This window comes from Crotalus tigris, unplaced genomic scaffold (genome assembly GCF_016545835.1).
Source record: "Crotalus tigris isolate CLP2741 ecotype Arizona unplaced genomic scaffold, ASM1654583v1 scf7180000018825.4774228, whole genome shotgun sequence".
Taxonomy (NCBI): Eukaryota; Metazoa; Chordata; class Lepidosauria; order Squamata; family Viperidae; genus Crotalus; species Crotalus tigris.
The window spans coordinates 2,730,135-2,748,058 of record NW_024097215.1 but is presented as its reverse complement, the minus strand read 5'-3'; the positions used below and the strand labels follow the sequence as shown (position 1 = coordinate 2,748,058).

Genomic DNA, 17,924 nt, shown 5'->3' with positions numbered 1-17,924 from the left:
AATGACAATATTCTATCCTCTTCTACAGTCTATTCTATTCTGTTCTGTTCTATTCTAATTCTATTCCATTCCACTGCATTGCATTGCATTGCTAGATTTGTTAGATTTCAACCACAACATAGATACATGGATTTCAACTCCCAGAATTCCTCAGCCAACATGCCTTTGGATAAGTCACCTGATCTGTAATCAGTTATGGTGCATTGGGTTCAGATCAAAGCTAGGATTCTCTACTCTTTTCATGCATCATATCTGATTTAGCCACACATCACAATGCAGGATAATTTGACAAAATGTTTCTACAGGTAGTCCTCGACCGTCTTATTTAACAATTCAAATGAGGTCAGAATTTCCATTGTTAAATAAGACGGTTGTTAAGCAAGTTGCACCTGATTTTACTACTTTCTTTGGGGTTAAACGAATTACAGTGGTTGTAAAGTGAAACATGCAGTGATGAAGCGAATCCAGTTTCCCCCATTGGCTTCGCTTGTTGGAAGCCAGCGGGGAAAGTCACAAATGGTGATCACGTGACCCTGGGATGCTGCCACTGTGGAAATAGATGCTAGTTGCCAAGTGCCTGAATTTTGACCACGTGACCCTGGGGATGCTGCGACAGTTGTAAGTGTGAGCACCAATTGTAAGTAACTTTTTTCAGTGCCTTAGAGTGGCCATTAAATGAAAGGTTGTAAATCAAGGATTACCTGTATAATTAGGCACCAGAACTGGGCTGGGAAAACTCCAAAATACAGCGCCATAAGCTCTCTTTGGACTGCAATTATTGCATGATCCATGATTTAAAAGTAAAAATGTTGACTATCTCTTTCCTGCCATCTCCTGGCGCTCAGTTTTTCTGACCTCCAGATACGGGAAATAAACTCAAATTTACCCATTGCAATGTTGGGTTTCTGCACATATGAAGCCCAATCAGAGAGTACAAGTAGTCCTCAACTTTACGACCACAACTGAGCCCCAAATTTATGTTGGTAAGCAGGAGAGTTGTTAAGTGAGTTTTGCCTCATTTTTATGACTTTTCTTGCCACAGTTGTTAAGTGAATCACTCCAGTTGTTAAGTTAGTATCACAGTTGTTAAGTGAATCCGGCTTCCCCATTGACTTTGCTGGTCAGAAGGTCGCAAAACCGTCATAAATGAGAGTCAGTTGCCCAGCGGCTGAATTTTGATCACGTGGCCGTGAGAATGCTGCAAAGTCGTAAGTGTGAAAAACGGTCACAAGTCACTTTTTTTTCCCAGTGCCCTTGCAACTTCGACGGGTCCCTAAATGTAACTGGAGGACTAGCCTCATTGCGTGGGAATGAACCCAGCCTTACCTGCACGCGAGAGCAACGGGCGCGCCCCCCCTGTCCTCCCGCCGCCTTAGGAGAGCTCACCCCAAGCTTTGGCACCGGGCAGCCCCGCCCGCGCACTCTCGTGCCCGGGGCGAGGCGGCTGCGCGCGAGTCCTCCCCGGCGGGGGCGCGCGCCTCAAGCAGAAGCTGCGGGTCCGCGGCGTCTCGGGCGCCCCCTCCTCGCTGCAGCGCAGCCGCCGCCGCCGCCGCAGCAGCAGCAGCGCCAGGCCGGGCGGAGCCGGAAGCCGCCGGGCGAGCCTGCCCCACAGCGCGGCGGTGCGCAAAGGAGGGCGCGGCGGCGGCGGTGTGGCTCCTCCATGGCGCTCAACCTGAGCCGGAACGGGCCGGCGCTGCAGGAGGCCTACGGCCGGGTCGTGGCCTCCGCGAGCCCGACGGACTGGTGAGGGGCTGCGCCGGCGGGAAGGGGGCGGTCGGTCTGGCTCCGGGCGCAACTCGGGGAGGCGAGGCGGCAGGGCTCGCCTGGAAAGGTCCGGCGGCGGGTTTGGGAGAGAGCGCGGGGCAGAGAATGGGGAGGGGGGTGGAGATGGTGAGGCAGCGAGGTCTTAAGCCCCTCCGGAGGGAGAGCGGGGCGAGGGCAGCCCCCGGCACGAGGGGGGGATTCGCGGGGAAAGAGGCCCCGCGCGCCCTGGGGGAGTCGGATGCGCGCTGGGGCGTCCCAGGAAGCCGGGATGGGTTGTGATGTGTGTGGCGGGGGAGAGAGAATGGGGGGGGGGGGGTGTTGCAGCTGCCTGCTTCCCCCCCCCCGCTCCGAAAGCTGAGCATGGACTCGGTGTGCTGCCGTAGACGGGAGAAGTTGATGGGGCAGGAAGGCTGGGCAGAGGCCGGGAGTGGAGGAGCTGGGCATGGGGTGACTGGTGGTCGGAGGCGTTTGGGGAATGACTCTGGGCAAGGGTCTGCATCCCAGCAGGACCTCACTTGCACAGGAGTCTGCCCCAACGCTGCCCCTTTTCAGCTGCTCTCTCTAAGACCCCCCACTCTTTTTTTGCTTAAAACGGAGGTGAGCAATTTGAGATTTAGTCCGTTGTGAGCCAACCCCTTGTTGTCTTGCACGTTGTGTAAACCAGCCATCCTGCTAAATCATTATATGATTTGTTTGAGAGGCAGAGCACCTTGTGGGAGGGAAAACAATTGTGTTGGTTAACCTGTGTTTAATTTATTATGTGAACTCGGCCACCTTGGGTAAGGAGGGGAGAGTGCGTTACTTTTAAGGAGTGGCATAGATTGGTGGAGATCAAGTGAGCAGGCCAGTACGATAATGGGAATACTGCATAGCTGGCTAGAAATGCCTTAATGGGCTTTTGCAGAAAAACCTAAATTTATAAATGTACTTATACAGTAATTGATGTAAAAATTGGAAGCCATTTCTTTGTATCTTTTTCCCTTTTCCTTCTTTCTTTCTTTCTTGCACTTTTTGCTCTTTCAGCTTTCTCTTTGATTTCTTTTTTCCCCTTACCTTACGTTAGTTATTATCTCGCCTTTTAAAATGTTTAATAAAATTATATATATATAGAAAAAAATAGGGCCCAGCAATATGTTTGGAAAAAAGTGAAGGCTTAGGAGTTGTATTCAATGGAAGGAGTCTGGATAGACCTTACAACTGTCATTAGGTCATTTTAAGAATAACTGGTAATCTGTGTAAAGCTGTAAACATACTTACCCATTTGTCATTTTGAAGAAAGAGGCATGCAATCATATAAAAACAAGGAAAAAGTAAAGAGTTAAAAGTCGGAGAATAACATAACGCAGTTTGAATAAACCACAATCATATCTAGGCTTAGTGTGATGTAAGAATCCAATCACTGAACCATCAGGTCAACAATATTCTGAATCTGAAAGGTTATGCTCAGTCTCCAGTGAGTAACATAACAATCATTTCATTTTGCTTCATTGTTTTCAGGGCTCTGTTTACATACGAGGGGAACAGCAATGACCTCAGAGTGGCAGGGACTGGAGGTGAGTGAATTTTTGCAAAGCATTCTTTAAGAAAACCAAACTTTTCTGTGGCCTAAAAAGTTTCCTTCGGATTTTTGGCTGAATGTTTCTCATGAAGTCTGTTTTCTAGATTTTGTCTGTCCTTAAGTTCTAAAACAGAGACTGCTTGATTATGGCTTTTGGATCCAAATGCAGCTGGTCCCATGGTTTTGTAGGGCATCTGTAGCATTTCTCTAGAGCCTGGTTCTTTGGTGTGATGGTGACACATTCATTCATTTCTGCTTGTTTATACATATGGATTCTGGGAAGTCTCCAGACCGGTCCTGGGAAATGGATTGTAGGAGATGCAATAGGTGTGTACTCCTGTTTTCCAGTGGAAAGGAAGCAATATATTATACTTTAAACATGCTACAAATCTGTGTGGAGGTTCATAGGTGACCTGAACATTTGTTTTATGGAATTTACTTTAAAAAATTCTTTATAAAAATAAAATTGCAAGGGAAAATGCTAATTAGCAGCCAGAATGCCAGTTTGTACATTAAAGAGCTGTATATAAAATGGCAGTTTTAGCAACTTGAACTGCTTATTAAATATACTTGTTTTGGCATGCTGCCGTTAGGAAATTTTTAGTGGATGGAATGACTGTTGCCTGTTGCATTTACAAAAATATATTCTTGTCTTTCATTAGTCATTGTATTTTTGCCACCATAATTGCAGGCATTGGGTAAATGTGCAAAGCCTACGTCTTTCTGATTTTTTTTTCTCTTTCTCCACGCTTATGCCTGTTGGCATAAATTGCACAGAATGATGCATAACAGGTTATATCTGAATTGGCTACCAAAGTAGAATCAGAAGCCATGAATTGTACAGGTGTTCCACCTGTCACCTAGCAGTTATTTGAAGTTACGCCTGATCTCTTTGGGGGTACTTAAGATTCAGTTCCTAATGCCCATCCCCACCCACACCAGTGCACATGACTGCATTTTGGATGCTCGGCATCTGACCTGCATTTCCAGCCATTTGCAACTTCCCGCTTTGTGTGACCATGCTTCACGTTGTTTTTCCTGAGAACCTGCATTTCCGGTTTTTAGCAAAATCAGCTGATAACAAAAAAAAAATGGTTCACTTAACAGCCTTGGCATTCCCTTAACAATTCCCTTAACAATTTCTGCAAAAAAGATAATAAAATTGGGTTGGTAATATAGATGACCCATTTTATGACCGTCATGACTTATGACCATATTGGGCAAGTTCCATTACAGACATAAGTCAGGGCTTCAAAGTGAATTGATGGGATGTGTGTATATATATGTATGTATGTATGTATGTATGTATGTATGAAGCCCTATCTATCACCTACTTACCTATCTATCTATCTATCTATCTGTCTATCTATCTATCTATCTATCTATCTATGATTTTGCCATGGTAAAATGTTGGGTAGAAAAATTAGCAGTGAGGAGTTTTTTGATTGGCTTCTAATTTGCAGAATACACACAAATTTGCCGAAGGGCAAATTTCAAGGAAGTTCAAATTCAGTTTTTAAAATGGTTACTTTTGAGCCAACGTCTCTTTTAATCTGCTTTTTTAAAGAGAATGCTGTATAAAAGTTACAAGGACAGGAATTATACCCTATACCTACATAGCACGTAATAACATAGTTACCAAAAAGATCCCTTTTATGGAAATTTTAGTAAAAATGCAATAAGAAAAGAGAACTCTTGCAAAGTGTATCTCATCTAGAAACTCCTTCAGTTCTTTTTTGTTTTTTTTTAAGGGAAGTAGCAGACATAGCTCAGTATTTGGTGGTTTTTCAGTGGAAAAATCAACATTGAAAAAAAAACAGTTGCCTTTTTTTGTTTCACATTCTAAATGGCTACTTTTTGAGACAATTCAATTGACTGAATAATGAGAGGATGACTATGAAGAAGAAGAAGAGAAAAGAAAAATGGTAATTATAACGTGGAGGCAGAATAGGATGATTTAATGAAGGGAACATCAAAGATTAAGAGATTGTGTTGGCAGGAAGTGAGACTTCAGATGTGGAAGTGATTCACTGGCTGTTGTTTTAAGATTGCAGCTCAGTAGATGCTTGAAACTTCTCAAGGACATCCTTATACTGTATATATTCTGGATCTTAAAGCTATAATGATGAGCTTCTATTACCTAATGGGTTTCCAAAGTATTTTTGGCACAGTAAATGTGGTCTTGTGCCTACTAAGTAGTATTTTATGGATATTGAGCCTCCTTCACTAAATTTAGACTTAGAATAACAGAGTTGGAAATGACCTTGTAGATCATCTAGTCCAACCTTCTGCTCAAGCAACAGACCATTTCTGACAGGTGTCTATCCAGTTTCTTTTTAAGACCCTCCAGTGATGAAGCTCCCACAGCTTCTGAAGGCAAGCTGTTCCTTTGATTGTTCTCACTGTCAGAAAATTTCTCCTTAGTTCTAGGTTAAATCTCTCCTTGATCAGTTTCCATCCATAGCTCCTTGTCTGGGCTGCCCCCCCTCCTCTCTGTTGTCCCTCTCTGGGTTGACCCTCTCCTCTCTGTGACAGTCCCTCAAATATTGGAACACTGCAATCATGTCACCCCTGGTCCTTCTCTTCACTAGACTAGCCATGCCCAGTTCTTGTAACCGTTCTTCATAGATTTTAATCTCCAGGCCCCTAATCATCTTTGTTGCTCTTTGCTCTTTCTAGAGTCTCAACATGATTTTTATAGGGTGGTGACCAAAACTGGATGCAGTATTGTAGATGTGGGCTTACTCGGGCTTTATAGAGTGATACTGGTACCTCCCATATCTTGATTCAATCTCTCTCTCAATGCAATTTAGGATTGAATTGGCTTTTTTGGCTGCTGCCGCACAAAGCTAGGTCATATTTAATTGATTGTCCACTAGTTCTGTTCATGCCCAGGAGCTGTGTCTTCCTTCAGTTAGTTCTGCAATTCTGTGCTTATTCTTTCAATATCAACAATCACAATTTATTAGCCTAGTACAGTGATGGTGAACCTTTTAGAGACTGAGTGCCCAAACTGCAACCCAAAACCCACTTATGCATCGTCAAGTGCCGGGTGGGTGTGGCCCATTGGGTGGGCATGGCTGCAGTGGTAATGGTAGACTGGGTGAGACTAAAAAGTTCAATCAATCAATTCCAACTTTGCGAGGTCTTTTTTTTCCCCTGAGAAGTTGAAATTGACTGATTGAACCTTTTTTTTTGTTGTTGTTGCACACGGCGGCAGAGGCCTAAAGCAAAAAGGTTTTATAAAACCCAGCTGAAGGCCTAGGACTGGGGCGACGGCGCGCGTGCCCACAGAGAGGGCTCTGAGTGCCGCCTCTGGCACCCGTGCCATAGGTTCACCACCACTGGCCTAGTCGAAACTCAATGCAGATAGTATTTGTCCTCTATAACAATCTAGCCTACAGGTAGTCCTCAACTTATAACCATTGGCTTAGCAACCATTAAAGTTACAACGGCACATGTAACTTTTAAAAAAGTAACTAATGACCAACTCCGAAGGTCCATCTCCTCACAACCCCATGGACCACAGCATGCCAGACCCAGCTGTACCTCCACTGTCTCCCGGAGTTTACCCAAATTCCTGGTCATTGTGTCCGTGACGCTATCTAACCATCTCATTTTCTGGGCTCCCCTTCTCCTTTTGCCTTCAATCTTTCCCAACCTCAGGGTCTTTTCGAATAAATCCTCTCTTCTCATTAGGTGGCCAAAGTATTTGTACTTCAGCTTCAGGATCTGTCCTTCCAAAGAACAGTCGGGGTGGGATAACATATAAACCAGGCCAGAGGGTTTATCTGTAGCGAGACTGAGCATCTGGTTCCTTCAGGTGTTGGCTGTCTGGTGTTGAAGTATCACCTAGAATTTCTGGAGTTCTTTTTCTGGTTCTAGATCAGCATATTCTGTATATTGTTTGCAGGCGATTCTTAATGTGAACCTGCTTTAACTTGAGCTCTCTCATTCTCAAACAATGATATATAGATGGTGGTCTGGAGGAGATGGTGGACGAGCTCAATAGTGGGAAAGTAATGTATGCTTTCTGCCGAGTGAAAGACCCCAACTCTGGCTTGCCGAAATATGTGCTCATTAACTGGGTATGTACAACGCGATTCCATTCAATCATAAGAGTTGGAAGTTATTTGTAGAAAATGTTGTCCTTCTTGCTATATAAAAAGTAAACAAATGTCAAGGTAAACTGACACTGTTTGAACATTTAGGATATAAAAACAAGTTGGAAATACATATAAGCCATGGTTAATAAACAGTACTTTGCTTCACATATCATGGTAAGCCAAAACCATGGAAATCGCCTTACGGCTTAGTGTAAGCATAATGTTGGACTTAAGATGAAGCGAATTATATTCAGGCTGCTCTGAACATAATGCCTGGAATGTTTATGCCATTTAACCCGCCCCCCCCCCCCGAACTTAATTCTCTCCGCAAAGCTGTATCAAATCAAGTATTTAAATGTTTGCACTCATTGCACACATTCCTAAATACAGTATCTTTGAAAAGATAAACATGCATTTCACACTGCCAAGTAAAAGCTCTAAAGCTCCCTTAAATCCAGGGCTGGACTGTTTGGGAAAGAATAAATATTTGATAAACTGGCCAGAAGGGAAACATGCTAGCAAAATATAGGGCAGAAGTTGTCAGAATCTGGATCAGTCTCAGCAGGGGGAATGTTCAGCATCGCTAACCCCAAAGTCGCTTTGGGGACAGATGGCATCAAACTCCCATGAAATAAATGGAGGGGGCAATACTTAAGAATGGAATGCAGGTAATCCTTGACTTACAACAGTTTGTTTAGTGCCCATTTGAACTTAAAACAGCCCTGAAAAAAGCGACTTTTATGACAATGTTTTTCACACCGATGACTTTGTGGCATCAGGTGATCAAAATTCAGATGCTGTGCAACCGACTCATATTTATGACCGTTGCCGTGTCCCAGGGTCACATGATCACCTTTTGTGACCTTCAGACAAGCAAAGTCAATGGGGAAGCTAGGTTCACTTCACCGGATTACTAACGAAACAACTGCAGTGATTCACTTAACAACGGTGGCAAGAAAGGTCGTAAAAGGGGGCAAAATTCACTTAACTGTCTCGCTAAGCGACAGAAATTTGGGGCTCATTTGTGGTCGTAAGTCAAGGGCTATGTAGCAAAGGTGACATACATTTGGATACCTTTTGTTCGCCTTTAATGACAAAACCTGTAAACCTGTGGCATGTTAATCATTAATAGATGGTCACACAAGATTTCACATATCACAGCGTAGTTCATGAAGTGTGCAAAGGGAAGCGGGACCCGTGAAAGCAAAAGTTGTAATAAATGGGTTGATCTCTCTAATATTGCAGAAGTGTTGATTAGGTTTTGCAGTGAGAGATTTGGTACATAAAGCGAAACGAAGTTAAGGAAACATCGGTGTTTAGTTGTAGGCCGAAATGAATAGGCCTCTTTTGGAACAGGCTTCTCAATCTGTTGAGTAGACTTTAATTGTGTTGAATGACAACTGTCCTCCTTCCCAGCCATTAACTGTGGTGCCTGGAAATTTGGGGAGATGTAAACCCAAAAGTTGGGAAAGGCTGAGTTGAATCAGATCAAACCCGCCTTTATTGCAGTCATTAACCAGTATGTCCAACTCCAAGGCATCTTAGCTTTCTCCTGAAACAGCAATAGCACGTAGACATATATGCCGCTTCACAGTGCTTTATAGCCCTCTCTAAGTGGTTTACAGAGTCAGCATATTGTCCCCAACAATCTGGGTCGTCCTTTTACTGTCCTCGGAAGGATGGAAGGCTGAGTCAACTCAGTGAGACTCGAACTGCTAGCAGCTGGCAGTCGGCAAAATTAGCCTGCAATACTGCATTCTAACTGCGCCACCACAACTCACGGGAATGGATTAATGAAAGTTATGTTTTTCAATCTTGGCAATTTGAAGAGGTGGGGACTTCAGTTCCCAGAATTCTACCGCCAGTCGTGTTGATTGGGAAATTCTGGGAGTTGAAGTCCCCCCCCCCCCATATCTTCATGTTGCCACAGTTGAGAAACACGTGAGTTAAAGTGTTCCAGGGGTGATTTGTACATTTCACAATGTGTGCAATATGGAACAAGGACTACTTTCTTTCAGGGCTACGGCATATTTGGAATATCACACACCATCCTCTGTTTCAAACGGTACACACAAGCACAGAGTATGCCTCAAAAATGGGGTGTTCTGGGAGAGGGGGAAAAAAAGGAGTATTTTGTTCATGGGAGTGTCATTTTTTTTGAGATCATCTTTCATGTTCTGTTTTTAAAAACGGCGGTCTTTTTATAGAATCTGGAATACTCTTTTCCTCCCATTTTTCCTAACCTAAATTTGGAAACCAGAACTTGGCTGTTTCTTACAAGTGCTTGACTGAAGAACTCTCTTACTCCGAGAGTTGCGTACGTTCAGGAATGGCATTTCAGTGTGGCATTTCCTTCCCTGTCACCACTTGTATGAAGGATGATATGAGTCCCTCGGTTTAAATTCTCTCTGTGTTTTTCTCTTGGCAGTTTGGGGAAGGCGTTAACGACGTGAGAAAAGGAGCCTGTGCCAACCACGTCACTTCAGTGGTAAACTTTTTGAAGGTATTATTTGAGTTTTATTCTCTCTCATCCTTTTGCAGTTGAGTCCCTTCCCATATACACAGTTCTACAGAGGTTTTTTCGAAAGCACACAGAAACATACACACATACACACACCTGTAATAATATTACCCTGAGAGACAGGAAGTTTTAAGCCAGGGTCTTCAAACTTGGCCCTTTTATGACTTGTGGGCTTCAACTCCCAGAATTCCTCAGCCAGGCACACTGGCAGAGGAATTCTGGGAGTTGAAGTCCACAAGTCATAAAAGGGCCAAGTTTGAAGACCTCTGTTTTAAGGCAACTGGTTAAAATTTTGCTTTCTGGGTACCCTGGAATGGAGGATGGAAAGTTATACAATTGTAGACTCTTAGTTTTGTGTTACTTTTTGTTTAGAACAGGATCCTTGGGAGAAAAGATTCATCTACCAAACATTACTTATTCTTGAAACTACAGGGAGTCCTCAACTTACAACAGTTCATTTATTGACCGTTCAGCACTGAAAAAAAGTGACTTATGACTATTTTTCACAATTAAGACCGTAGCAGCATCCTCATGGTCACGTGATTTATATTTGGATGCTTGACAACTGACTCACATTTACGACGGTCGCAGTGTCCCGGGGGTGAGGGGATCCCCTTTTGTGACCTGACAAGCAAAGTCAATGAGGGAAGCCAGATTCACTTAACAGCCATGTTTCTAATTTAAGAACTGCAGTGATTCATTTAACAAATGCGGCGAGAAAAGTCATAAAATGGAGCCAAACAAATTTCTCACTTAGCAACATACTAATTTTGGGCTCAATTGTGGTCGTAAGTTGAGGACTATTTTATATCTGTCCAGCCTGCCTCCCCTGCATTTCTCAGCAATTCCTCAACGTTTCTGCAAAATAAGATTTCTGCCTCTAGACCAGGTGTAGGCAACCTTGGCTCTTTTATGACTCGTGGACTTCAACTCCCAGAATTCCTGAGGCAGCCACGCTGAGGGAAAAGGGAGAAGTTTCCAAGCTGAGCCATGCTGGCTCAAGAATTCTGGGAGTTGAAGTCCACCCATCTCTGAGTGGCCAAGGTTGAAAAATACACGCCTAGGCCAGGGGTAGGCAACCTTGGCTCTTTTATGACTTGTGGACTTCAGCTCCCAGAATTCCTCAGCCAGCCATGCTGAGGGAAAAGGGAGAGGTTTCCAAGCTGAGCTATGCTGGCTCAGGAATTCTGGGAGTTGAAGTCCACGAGTCATAAAAGAGCCAAGGTTGCCTACCCCTGCTCTAGACAGATTCCAGGTGGCAAATCTGTTTCCACAGATATATAGATGGATATTGGTTAGCTCTCCAAGAAGCTAAACAGATAGTCCTCAACTTGCAAGTATTCATTTAGCGACTATGTGAAGTTGCAATAGCACTGAAAAAAAATGGCTTAGGACTAATTCTTGCCTTGATAACTGTCTCAACATCCTTGAGCTCAGGTGATCATGATTCAGGTGTTTGGTACCTGTCATTATTTACAACAGTTGCAGTGAGGTTGTAAAATCAGGTACAATCCTATGATGCCTCAATTTGTGACCACACTGCTTAGTGACAGGTTTTTTTGGACCCCCGTTGTAGTCATAAGTCAGGACTGCCTGTACCTGCTAATGGGTTGGTGCATCACATCAAGACATGGTTTGTTTGCCTGTTGCTTAATGAAGAAAAAAGGGTTTGGTCTAGCCTGGTATACCTGGCGATTATCAGCCAATCCCAAGCAGGAAATCATGCACTTCCTTTCTTTCAGGGTGCTCATGTGACAATAAATGCTCGGGCTGATGAAGATGTGGAACCAGAGACCATTATGGAGAAGGTGGCCAAAGCTTCAGGGGCAAACTATAACTTCCATAAAGAAGGGAGCAAGTTTCAGGATGCAGGACCACAAGCTCCTGTGGTAAGATCTTCTTAGCTTGAGCTGGCCAAGATGATACCAGTTGTTGCCTTCTCTGGAATTCATTAGATTTGTTCCCCATCCGATTTCGGTTTACATAGATTAGCGCTGTATAGCCTGGTCTTGAGAGGTCATCCAAAGCTTTTGTGGACCACCTCATAAATGGGAGAATAGCATTGCAGAGTCTCCTGACTCCATGGCACATGTGACCCAGATGATCACATACCATAACAAAGATTAAATCCATAGCAACTTTAATGTTATAACCTGGTTGAGCTCTTAAGTGATTTACCCAGTCTGAAATCTTAGGAGATTTGGGGAAATGACAGCGAACCTTGCAAGATTTTGAGCTGGAAGAGACTTAATTTTGCAGTTTCAAGATTCCAAAAATATACCTTGTTTTCTCTGGATGCCTGCATCAGGGACCGTCTAAAGTAATTTTGTGGATACAGGTGGTATCAGTGCTTTTAGATTATTTTAACCAATAAATGGGACTCTGAAAAGCTGAAGTGCACCAGCCTCTAACATTATCTTTCTTTCAGGGTGCTCCTGAGTTGCTCAAAGTCCCCATTGGCATTCTGGGAAAATTAAAATTATGGAGAAAAAGAGGAAGATTGTAGGCTTGATTATTGTTTCCGATACTTTAAAAATTGCTATGCCTGACATGGTAGACATTTTGGGAATAATCACCAACCCAGCCTCCAGTGGCAGTTGTTTTCCGAGTGCACACACTCAGGTTGAACTTACCAACCCCAGAGGTTCCTGCCACTGCATCATAGGTAGTAAAAATAATAGGCTTGCCAAACTTCCATTGAAATTGAAGTTCAGGTTCTTAGTCCACAAGAAGGAAGTAAAATTGTGGAAGTAAGTTTTTTGAAATGGCTTAATGTTCTCCATGCCTTTAATGGGGTGAGAAGAAGAAATACCTTGCTAACATTTACCTAATTCAATGTCTGAGGGTTCCAAAAAGTGAAGTCTATTAACAGCTTGCTGGCACCTTGATTAATAATTAAGCACAGTTAGGACATGAATGAATTTAGTTCTGTACATTTAATTAATGACGTAATTAATTATAAGTTTTGTATTAACTAAATATATTGATTATTTTAATCTGTAGATCCTGTTCTTCTTTTTGTCCTGTTTTCTTTTATGGAGCTTTGTATTTTATTTCCTTAAATGTTTTTAACAAGTAAATTATTAATAACTAAGTGCAGTTAAGCCCAGGAATTTCTGTGGTTCTTTTTTGCAATAGGGCTCCGTTTACCAGAAAACAAATGCTATGTCTGAGATTAAAAGGGTCAGCAAAGATAACTTTTGGGCCAAAGCAGAGGTATGTATTTCACTCAACCCATTTCATGTTGCTGCTGAAATATCAATTGGGGATTTGAGTTAGCTGGTGGCTTATTTACAGCCTCCTTAGATTTATAGGGCTATGTTTTAGGTCAGGGCTTTTCAACCTTTTGACCCATTGTACCACTTTTAGGATATGGCAATATCCGAGTACCACCAGTCGCTTAGCAAGGTGTCAAAAACTTGATGACCAAAAAGAAAAAAGTGATAAAGTACAAATAGGGGCTCAGCAGAAGCACCAGGATCAGACGTTTCAAACAGCTGGAGCTCGGCACTGATCCTGGTGCTTCTGCTGAGCCCTGAAGAAGCACCAATCAGCTAGAAAGCAACACTGATCTTGGTGCTTCTGCTGAGCCCAGAAAAAGCGCCAATCAGCTGGAATGTTGTAGCATCTCCAGGGTCTTGTGATTTATATTCAGATGCTTGGCAACTGATTCATATTTATGATGGTCATAGTGTCCCAGGGTCATGTGAAGTGACCAAAACCTGCTACCACCACCCAGCAGACGGGGGGGAATAAAAACCAAATACCCCCCACCCCACCCCTGCTGCCAATCCTCAACAGAAATGCTCACAACAATGGAAACCTCAGACAGGAGGAAGAGCGCCACCGGGTGGGCAGGCAGGTGTCTTGCTCGGCTATGGCTTGGGGGGCACTTTTTTCAGTGCCATTGTAACTTGAAACAGTCACTAAGTGAACTGTTGTAAGTCGAGGACTACCTGTACTTTATCACTTTTTTCTTTTTGGTCATCAAGTTTTTGACACCTTGCTAGGCAACTGGTGGTACTCGGATATTGCCATATCCTAAAAGTGGTACAATGGGTCAAAAGGTTGAAAAGCCCTGGTCCAGGGGACTTGCAGGAGTCTTCTCCAGCATCATAGTTCAAAGGCCTCAATTCTTTGGCGCTCAGCCTTTCTTATGGTCCAACTTTCACATCCATACATTGCCACTGGGAAAAACATGGCCTTGACTAAACGCACTTTTGTTGGCAGGGTGATGTCTCTTCTTTTTAGTATGCTGTCTAGATTTGCCATAGCTTTCCTCCCCAGGAGCAAGCGTCTTTTCATTTCTTGGCTGCAGTCCCCATCTGCGGTGATCTTGGAGCCCAGGAAGATAAAATCTGTCACTACCTCCATTTCTTCCCCACTAGTTCTCCATAAGTTCCCGCTTTGAAGTATGGTTTGTTCTTTCAGAAAGACGAGGAAAATCGCCGGCTGGAAGAAAAGAGGAGAGCGGAGGAAGAGCGTCAACGTTTGGAAAAGGAGAGTCGGGATCGGGAACTGAAGGAAGCAACTTTACGGGAGCGAAGATACAAGGAGCGAGCCCAGGAGATTGATGCTCAGAGGCAAGTAGGACTGGTCTTCCCAACAGTCTTCAATTTTAATTTAAGATTCAATTTAAATTTCACATTTATCTCAGAGAAGCAAAGTGGCCTTTGGACCCGGGTATACCCTCCTACAAAAGGAATAATTTACCCTGGGCCAAGTTAGAAGTTACTTTCTTTTCTTTTTTATAAATATTTTATTGGGTTTTATAAGGATAGGAAAGGGATGGGATCAGTAGGGGTATAGGAAAGAGTAAACGTAAGGGAATTAGGGATGGGTACAGTGATGGGGTTACCCCCAGCAAAACATCCACGCTTAACGTCCGGGTACCAAAATCAAATAAACATCATTTATATAATACTAAACAATTATGATAAAGTGGGTTAGCAATAATCATAAAAATAAGAGATAGTACATAAATATTATTCATCTTAATGACCATAATTAATAAAATATTAATTAGTTATAATCACTAATGCTTAAAATCGCATTCATCCAAATTAATTTCAAAATCTTTTGTCATTCTACCGTATTGCTAGCCATTGATAAAAAATTTTCCCATGTCTTTTTTCTTTTTAGATCAGGGGTCCCCAACCCCTGATCTGTGAACCAGTACCGGCCCATGGCATGCCAGCAACCGATCCGCACAAACAAGCAAAGCCCCATCCGTGGAATGCAGGCAGCACACAAAACCATGCTCCCTCCGGTCCGTGGAAAAACCTCTCCCCACGGAACTGGTCCCTGGTGCCCAAAAGATTGGGGACCTCTGGTTTAGATAATGGTACTATTCAATAGTTAAATTACAGGTAGTCCTCAAATTAACAACAGTTCATTTATTGACCTTTTGAAGTTACATAGTGGCACTGAAAAAAGGAATTTATGAGTGCTTTTCACACCACTGTTGCAGCATCCGCATGATCACCTCATGACAAGCAAAGTCAACGGGGAACCAGATTCAGCAAGAAAAATGGGGCAAAATTCACTTAGCAACTCTCTCGCTTGGCAATAGAAATTTTTGGCTCAATTGTGGTCATAAGCCGAAAGACAACTTGTGCAACAAGGCTGAATTGGGAGGATCACTTGTGACGAAAACCGTCAGCCCTCTTTTCACATGTCTGTTTGCAGTCTCTTAATTGCATGTGTGTCTTGGTCTGCAAATAGCAATCACATAATCCAGGCAGTTTAATTTTTTTTTAAAAGGTTGATTTAGACAACATTATGAAACAATAGAATGAATTCCAGTCCTGTGTTGGGGCCTACTTGTGGCCATTGATTGTCAGCCACTGAATCGTGCGGTTGTTAAATTAAATCCAGCTGAGTGTGGAATTGGTTCACTTTAGTTAAACTCAGACTTTTGCTTAGTTGAAGACACTTGAGAATAAAACAAGATAGTACAGTTGAGTGATGTTAACTCTTCTTTTCAGAGTTAACTTGCTTTTTTTTTTTAAAAAAAAAAGGAAGATTTTGAGTTTATTGTACATTGGGCTATATTTATAAATTCTAGGATGCTATATTACAGATAAAGAGAGCCACTTTGGTGTAGTGGTTAAGGCATTGGGTTAGAAACCAACAGATCACAGACCCTAGTCTGCCTTCAGCACAAAGCAATCTGAGTGACCTTGGGCCAGTCGCTCTTTCTTAGCCCTGAGAAGCGGGCAATGGCAAGCCAGTTCAGAGAAACCTTACCAAGAAAACTGCACATCTTCTCCAGACATTTTTGCCAGAAATCAAAAACTTGAAGCCTTCCCTTTCTTTAAAAGAGATATATAGGTAGTCCCCGACTTACAACCACAATTGAGCACAAAATTCCTGCTGTTAAGTGACACATTCGTTAATTGAGTTTTGCCCCATTTTATGACCTTTCTTGCCAGAGTTGTTATGTGAATCCCTGCAGCTGTTACATTAGTAACACAGTTGTTAAGTGAACCTGATTTGCCCATTGACTTTGCTTGTCGGAAGATTGGAAAAGGGGATCATGTGACCTCAGGACACAGCAATGCTGGTCATATGTATGAGCCAGATGCCAGGCATCTGAATTTCGGTCACATGACCACGGGAATGCCGCAATGGTTGCAAGGGTGAAAAATGGCCTTAGGTCACTTTTTTCAGCGCCGTTGTACCTTTGAATGGTCACTAAATGAACTGTAGTAAGTTGGGGACTTGCCTGTGTTTTCTGAATGAGAAGAAGAACATTTTGAAATGTGAGCGTTTATAATGAAAATGAAAGTGTAGAGTTGCAGCATATTTCACGGTAAATCAGCCAAAATTGTCCTTGAGGGCTCTGCAGTTCTGGAGGGTACATCTCCTGGAATAGAATTCTATAAACAGAAATAGAAAAAAAAACTGTTTGCTTCCAGCGAAGCTCTTGCAGTATTAAAGTTCTGATATCACAGATTTAGTTCTGTTCCTCTCTTTTTGGGGATGGGTACAAACTTGCATGTATTTTTTTGTTGTGAATAGAGCACCAAATTAAATTAGAATTACGTTGAAGGACACAGCTAAGTTTAGAAATTTAAGATCTGAATGGCACAATTTTTCTTAACCACAGCTCTTGATTTTTTTTTTTTTTAAATCTGCAGGAAATTCCAGCTACAACAGGAAGCCAACTCAAAAGAACAAGAAAAACAACAATGGGTGAGGTTGGAAATGATCACATTTTTTTTCTCTGTTTTTAAAAAGAGATGTCTGAAGACAGAATTGCTTTCTTGCTTATGAAGATGATAAAAGATAGCAAAGAATTCCTAGGCAAGTCCTGAGATCTTTTAGTGCCATCATAAAGATATAAATGCTGTTTCTGCTGATTAAATTTGCACCAAATTTAAAATGTGGTAGGTAGAAGTGGAATTCTGGCCATCCTCTGCTTATTTTTCTTGATCGGTTGAGTGACATGAGTCTGGTCCATAGGAAGAGCTGTTTCTTATCATTCTTTGACCAAGCCAAGATTTCAATAGATGAGAATATTTGTAGCTGAGAATTGAACTGTGGAGTCCTTGGTGCTCTTTGAGCTTGCAGACATTTCATTACCAAACTAGGTAACATCATCAGTGCAAGCCAAGAGTCTTATTTCCCTCATCTTGGTGCCTTCATCGCTGGTTGACCTCGCCATAAGTGTAAGGGGTCATCTTTTGTTACAGAAGGAGCAAGAAGAAATTCGCAGCAAGAAAGGTTTCCCACGGAGGAGTGATTCTGTGGAGAAAGCTCAGGTACACGGGAGAAGATCCCTTGCCAACCTCTCCTCATTCTTCACGGTGCCTTAGCATGCGGTGTTATCTGTATCACTTCTATCTTCTTCAGATCATCTCTTGGTGCCTATTCGATCAAAGCAGGGCTAACTGGTGATTTGCTGGATAACAACTACAATTCAACAATCTCACTGCATCTTCTGTGCATGCAATGCACTGCATGCATCACT

General features: G+C 42.7%; 1 protein-coding gene across 4 annotated transcripts in view; it reads left to right on the top strand.

Moving 5' to 3' along the window:
- Positions 1-17,924, top strand: part of DBNL (drebrin like) — a 45,391-nt gene that overhangs the window by 15,196 nt on the left and 12,271 nt on the right. For 2 of the 4 annotated variants that reach the window (XM_039356484.1, XM_039356483.1), the window contains exons 6-13: positions 3,262-3,317; positions 7,298-7,410; positions 9,857-9,931; positions 11,692-11,838; positions 13,088-13,165; positions 14,381-14,532; positions 17,092-17,146; positions 17,647-17,715. In XM_039356484.1, the coding sequence (XP_039212418.1) occupies positions 3,262-3,317; positions 7,298-7,410; positions 9,857-9,931; positions 11,692-11,838; positions 13,088-13,165; positions 14,381-14,532; positions 17,092-17,146; positions 17,647-17,715 (745 nt within the window). Of the gene's footprint in view, positions 1-1,484; positions 1,744-3,261; positions 3,318-7,297; positions 7,411-9,856; positions 9,932-11,691; positions 11,839-13,087; positions 13,166-14,380; positions 14,533-17,091; positions 17,147-17,646; positions 17,716-17,924 lie in introns of those variants that run through there. The other 2 variants (XM_039356481.1, XM_039356485.1) reach the window with 2 other exon arrangements.